At 36.5% G+C, this 6,934-nt stretch overlaps 1 protein-coding gene across 1 annotated transcript; it reads left to right on the forward strand.

Moving 5' to 3' along the window:
• Positions 1-5,307: 5,307 nt before the first annotated feature.
• On the forward strand, positions 5,308-6,433 carry PHYBLDRAFT_171037 (hypothetical protein; the record flags this gene model as incomplete). The annotated part of the gene is made up of 2 exons (XM_018436481.1): positions 5,308-5,317; positions 5,880-6,433. 2 exons carry the CDS (start codon positions 5,308-5,310, stop codon positions 6,431-6,433), a joined length of 564 nt encoding a protein of 187 aa, XP_018289012.1.
• Between the last annotated feature and the right edge of the window lie 501 nt (positions 6,434-6,934).

Genomic DNA, 6,934 nt, shown 5'->3' on the forward strand with positions numbered 1-6,934 from the left:
GGGTGGATATAAAAATAATTAAAAAGACAAATTTGATTAAGATAGGAAAACAAGATACGTCGAAGTTATGGACAAAGGCAATGAGATAAAAAAAATAAAACTATTGCATAATGTGTAGTTGTGTATTATGTACGATATATTAAATTTATAGATCAATTGAATACGAATTGCAAAAGTTTTAATATAAGCAAGTAAATATATCGTATGTATTTATGATATGTAAATGCAAAGGGAAAAAATAGAAAAAAAAAATAAAAAAATAAAAAAATAAAAAACCTACGACATAGCGTATTCCCATGTGGTCCCCCACCATAGTACTGACGCTACCAGGAGAGACTTAACTGCGGAGATCAGACGGGATCCGGTGTGTTACTATCTGTATGGCCGTAGATTAATTACATATAAAAAAAAATTATTATATAGGAGATTAAAATAATCCAAAATAATCGGGTATAATAGGGTTATACTGGCTAAATAAAAAGCGGTTTGATTACATAAAAAGCGGTTTGATTACACAAAAGGTGGATATGGTTAAGTAAAAGGTGGATATGGTTAAGTAAAAGGCGGCTTAGTTAAATGAATGACCCAAACAGTATATTACTGGCCATATAAAAGGCGGTCTGCTTAAACCCAAAGCGGTTTGATTAATTAACCATAGTCTAATTAAGTAAATGACCCGAATTGGAGAATCTTGGTAGAAAAAAGCATGGTCTGGTTAAACCAAAGGTGGTCTGGTTATATTAAAGGCGGTTGGCTTAACCAAAAGGTGGTCTACTCAATTATCTTTGATATAATTAATTAATTGACCCGAATGATATAGTCCTGGTATATTAAAGCACAGTCTGGTTAAATAAAATACGGTTAGGTCAAACCAAAGGTGGTATGGTTCATTAAAAGGCGATCAGCTTAAACTAAAGGCGGTCTGCTTAAACTAAAGGCGATTAGCTTAAACTAAAGACGGTCTGCTTAAACTAAAGGCGATCAGCTTAAACTAAAGGCGGTCTGCTTAAACTAAAGGCGATTAGCTTAAACTAAAGACGGTCTGCTTAAACTAAAGGCGATCAGCTTAAATTAAAGACGGTCTGCTTAAATTAAAGACGGTCTGCTTAAACTAAAGGCGATCAGCTTAAATTAAAGACGGTCTGCTTAAACTAAAGGCGATCAGCTTAAATTAAAGACGGTCTGCTTAAATTAAAGGCGATCAGCTTAAATTAAAGACGGTCTGCTTATACTAAAGGCGATCTGCTTATACTAAAGGCGATCAGCTTAAACTAAAGGCGGTCTGCTTATACTAAAGGCGGTCTGCTTATACTAAAGGCGATCTGCTTATACTAAAGGCGATCAGCTTAAACTAAAGGCGGTCTGCTTAAATTAAAGGCGGTCTGCTTAATTAATTATACCTTAATTAATTATTTGACCAGAATGGTAGAATCCTGGTAGACTTAAAGAAGATCTGGTTAAATTAAAGGCAGTCTGGTTAATTAAAACGCGGTTTGATTAAACCAAAGGCGATCTGATTAATTAACTATAATCTAATTAAGTAAATGACCCAAATGGTAGAGTCCTGGTGGATAAAAGCAAATTCTGGTTAACGTAAAGGCGGTCTGGTTAGTTAAATGACCCGAATGGTAGAATCCAGGTAGATAAAAACATAGTCTAGCTATTTAAACGGTAGCCTGGTCAATTAACTTTATGTAATTAATTAATTGACCCAAAAGGTATAATCCTGGTAGATAATAGCATAGTCTGGTAGATAATAGCATAGTCTGGTAATTAAAGGTAGTCTTGTTAATTAAACGGTAGTGTGGTTAATTAAACGGTAGTATGGTTAAACTAAAGGTTTCCTGGTTAAACAACTATATATAATTAATTAATTGACCCGAATGATAGAATCCTGGTAGATAAAAACATAGTCTGGCTATTTAAACGGTAGCCTGGTCAATTAACTATATATAATTAAATAATTGACCCGAATGATAGAATCCTGGTAGATAAAAGCATAGTCTGGTCGATTAAACCGTAGCCTGGTCGATTAAACCGTAGCCTGGTCGATTAAACCGTAGCCTGGTCGATTAAACCGTAGCCTGGTTAATTAAACAGTTGTCTGGTCAATTAGCTATATGTGATTAATTAATTGACCCGAATAGTAGAATCCTGGTCGATTAAAGGTAGGCTGGTAAATTAAATCGTAGCCTAGTCAATTAAACGGTAGTCTGGTTAATGAAACGGTAGTCTGGTCAATTAAACGGTAGTTTGGTCAATTAAACAGTAGTCTAGTCAATTAAACAGTGGTCTGGTCAATTAAACAGTGGTCTAGTCAATTAAACAGTGGTCTGGTCAATTAAACAGTGGTCTGGTCAATTAAACAGTGGTCTGGTCAATTAAACAGTGGTCTGGTCAATTAAACAGTGGTCTGGTCAATTAAACAGTGGTCTAGTCAATTAAACGGTGGCCTGGTCAATTAAACAGTGGTCTAGTCAATTAAACAGTGGTCTGGTCAATTAAACGGTGGTCTGGTCAATTAAACAGTGGTCTAGTCAATTAAACGGTGGCCTGGTCAATTAAACAGTAGTCTAGTCAATTAAACAGTGGTCTGGTCAATTAAACAGTGGTCTAGTCAATTAAACGGTGGCCTGGTCAATTAAACAGTAGTCTAGTCAATTAAACAGTGGTCTGGTCAATTAAACAGTGGTCTAGTCAATTAAACAGTGGTGTAGTCAATTAAACGGTGGCCTGGTCAATTAAACAGTGGTCTGGTTAATCAAACAATTGTCTGGTTAATTAAACGGTGGCCTGGTCAATTAAACGGTGGCCTGGTCAATTAAACAGTGGTCTGGTCAATTAAACAGTAGTCTAGTCAATTAAACAGTGGTCTAGTCAATTAAACGGTGGCCTGGTCAATTAAACAGTAGTCTAGTCAATTAAACAGTGGTCTGGTCAATTAAACAGTGGTCTAGTCAATTAAACGGTGGCCTGGTCAATTAAACAGTGGTCTGGTCAATTAAACAGTGGTCTGGTCAATTAAACGGTGGCCTGGTCAATTAAACAGTGGTCTGGTCAATTAAACAGTGGTCTGGTCAATTAAACAGTGGTCTGGTCAATTAAACGGTGGTCTGGTCAATTAAACAGTGGTCTAGTCAATTAAACGGTGGCCTGGTCAATTAAACAGTGGTCTAGTCAATTAAACAGTGGTCTGGTCAATTAAACAGTGGTCTAGTCAATTAAACAGTGGTCTGGTCAATTAAACAGTAGTCTAGTCAATTAAACAGTGGTCTGGTCAATTAAACAGTGGTCTAGTCAATTAAACAGTGGTCTAGTCAATTAAACGGTGGCCTGGTCAATTAAACAGTAGTCTAGTCAATTAAACAGTGGTCTGGTCAATTAAACAGTGGTCTAGTCAATTAAACGGTGGCCTGGTCAATTAAACAGTGGTCTGGTCAATTAAACGGTGGTCTGGTCAATTAAACAGTGGTCTGGTTAATCAAACAATTGTCTGGTTAATTAAACGGTGGCCTGGTCAATTAAACGGTGGCCTGGTCAATTAAACAGTGGTCTGGTCAATTAAACGGTGGCCTGGTCAATTAAACAGTAGTCTAGTCAATTAAACAGTGGTCTAGTCAATTAAACGGTGGCCTGGTCAATTAAACAGTGGTCTGGTTAATCAAACAATTGTCTGGTTAATTAAACGGTGGCCTGGTCAATTAAACGGTGGCCTGGTCAATTAAACAGTGGTCTGGTCAATTAAACAGTAGTCTAGTCAATTAAACAGTGGTCTAGTCAATTAAACGGTGGCCTGGTCAATTAAACAGTAGTCTAGTCAATTAAACAGTGGTCTGGTCAATTAAACAGTGGTCTAGTCAATTAAACGGTGGCCTGGTCAATTAAACAGTAGTCTAGTCAATTAAACAGTGGTCTAGTCAATTAAACGGTGGCCTGGTCAATTAAACAGTGGTCTGGTCAATTAAACAGTGGTCTAGTCAATTAAACGGTGGCCTGGTCAATTAAACAGTGGTCTGGTCAATTAAACAGTGGTCTAGTCAATTAAACGGTGGCCTGGTCAATTAAACAGTAGTCTAGTCAATTAAACAGTGGTCTGGTCAATTAAACAGTGGTCTAGTCAATTAAACGGTGGCCTGGTCAATTAAACAGTGGTCTGGTCAATTAAACGGTGGTCTGGTCAATTAAACAGTGGTCTGGTTAATCAAACAATTGTCTGGTTAATTAACTATATGTAATTAAATAATTGACCCGAATGGTAGAATCCTGGTCGATTAAAGGTAGCCTTGTTAATTAAACGGTAGTCTGGTCAATTAACTATATGTAATTAATTAATTGACCCGAATGGTAGAATCCTGGTAGATAAAAGCATAGTCTGGTCGATTAAAGGTAGGCTGGTCAATGGAACGGTTGTCTGGTTAATTAAAAGGCGATAAGCTTAAACTAAATGCGGTCTGCTTAATTATTTATACTCTAATTAATTAATTGACCCAAATGATTGAATCCTGGTAGATAAAAGCATGGTCAGATTAAATAAAAGGCGGGTCTGGTATATTAAATTACCCAACTGGGGAATCCTGGTGAATAAAAGTGGGTCATGTTAACTAAATGACCCCAATTATTTTGATACCAGTTAATAAAAGCAAGCGATTAACTAATTGACCCAAATTGCTTTAATACCAGTTAATAATAAACCGATTAACTAATTGACCCAAATTGTTTTGATGCTAGTCAAAAAGTTGGCTGCGTTAATTAAATGACCCAAATTGTATTTATCCTAGTCGAAATATGGGTTAGGTTAACTAAATGACTCAAATACTATAATTACCAGTCCATTGAGAGCAAATTCTGGTAAGCAAATGATCGATCTAGGTGAACATTGTGTATGTCTGGTCAATAAACAATGCATCCTGGTAAATGGGCGATTCATACGATGCATAAATGTTGCATTTAATTAATTAATTCATGAATCCTGATATAAAAAATATATTCGGTCGATAAAGGATTGATCCTGGTAAACAATGTATATTTCTGGTCAATAAACAACGCATCCTGGTCAATAATCGATCCATCCGATGTATAAATGATGAATTTAATTAATTAATTAATTAATCCTGGTATAAAAAATAATATTCGGTCAGTAAATGATCGATCCTGGTGAACAATATATATGCCTGGTTAATAAACAATGCATCCTGGTCAATAACCAATCCATCCGATGTATAAATAATGAATTTAATTAATTAACTTATGAATCCTGGTATAAAAAATAAATCCGGTCAATAAATGATCGATCCAGGTAAATAAATAATGAGTTCTGGTAAATAAATAATGCATCCGGTCAATAACCGATCCATCCGATGTATAAAGAAATGTTTTGGGTCGATAAATGATCAATCCTGGTAAATAAATAATAAATTCCTGGTAAACAATTGACTCCATGCAGCAATCCTGGTAAACATAAACAAACCGTCGATCTTTGTAAACAAAAGGGCGATCATTCCATGCAAAAGGGCGATCATAGTAGACAATATTGAATTATGGTAAATAAAAGGGTAAACATAGTAAAATAAAGGGGTGGTAAATGTAAAAAAATGAGCCCAAAGTGCTACCCGGATAAAAAACGAGCCACAATGCATGGCACCCGTGTCATAGTTGGCCATTGTTGTCAACTGGTTACCATATATGGAACAAACCTAATTATGCTTTTAATTGTTATGCATATAATTCAAGCCCAGAAAAAAAAGGTTTAAAAGTGTAATTTAATGTTTTTAACCTTTGGCGGAATTTGTAACGACCCCCCTATTATATGTATGAGAGAAGATGATTGAAATCTCAATAACAATTAATTTTGGAATTGTTTCAAAAATCTTTTTTCAGAGAGTTCTATGCGTGGGGTATTCTTCCCGAAGTTTACCTGGTGCCTCTTTTGCTCGGATTAGTAAAAGTTTTTTTTACCAGAAACTTTTGCTGGTCTCCCGACGCATATTTCGAACCATATACTTTTGCTTCGGCGAATTTTTGGGAACATCTGTTGGGGGGTAGTCTTTGTGCTGCTAATAATCTACAGATCCAATTTATTGGATTTGGACCAGGGAAATATTGTGTATTACTGGCCTTTGGCTATAAATATATATGTACGATGATGTCGGGTGAAAGTGTTCGAAGGAAATCAGATTTTTTATTTGATGGCCTGAAGATTATAACATCCATCTACCTGTTGTCTGGTAAAAGTTTACTTTTACCTGATTCCAGTAGAAAAACAGTGGAACTGGCAATATGGATATTATTTACGGAGGTTTTGGCTTCGAAAGAAGCTAGAGCTGAAAGAAATAATTTTACAACATTGGAAACAACATATTCTGGTGGGCTGCTTTGGGTATTAATGCTGGTCATTTTTGACCGGCTCTATGTTCATTGTGGTCTTTTCGGCTAGCTAATTTATTAGCTGGCTGAACCAACATTTGTAGTTACCTGGTTGATCCTGCCAGTAGTCATATGCTTGTCTCAAAGATTAAGCCATGCATGTCTAAGTATAAACAAATTCTATACTGTGAAACTGCGAATGGCTCATTAAATCAGTTATGATCTACATGACAATTCATTACTACTTGGATAACCGTGGTAATTCTAGAGCTAATACATGCAACAAAAGCCTCGACTTCGGAAGGGGTGCACTTATTAGGTAAAAGCCAACCTGGTGTTAAAGCCAGTTTTTTGGTGATTCATAATAATTCAATGCTGATCGCATGGCCTTGTGCTGGCGACGGTTCATTCGATTTTCTGCCCTATCAGGTTAAGATTGTAAGATAGAGGCTTACATTGCCTACCACGGGTAACGGGGAATTAGGGTTCGATTCCGGAGAGGGAGCCTGAGAAACGGCTACCACATCCAAGGAAGGCAGCAGGCGCGCAAATTACCCAATCCCAATTCGGG

The sequence above is a fragment of the Phycomyces blakesleeanus genome (genome assembly GCF_001638985.1).
Source record: "Phycomyces blakesleeanus NRRL 1555(-) unplaced genomic scaffold PHYBLscaffold_17, whole genome shotgun sequence".
In the NCBI taxonomy this organism is placed as follows: Eukaryota; Fungi; Mucoromycota; class Mucoromycetes; order Mucorales; family Phycomycetaceae; genus Phycomyces; species Phycomyces blakesleeanus.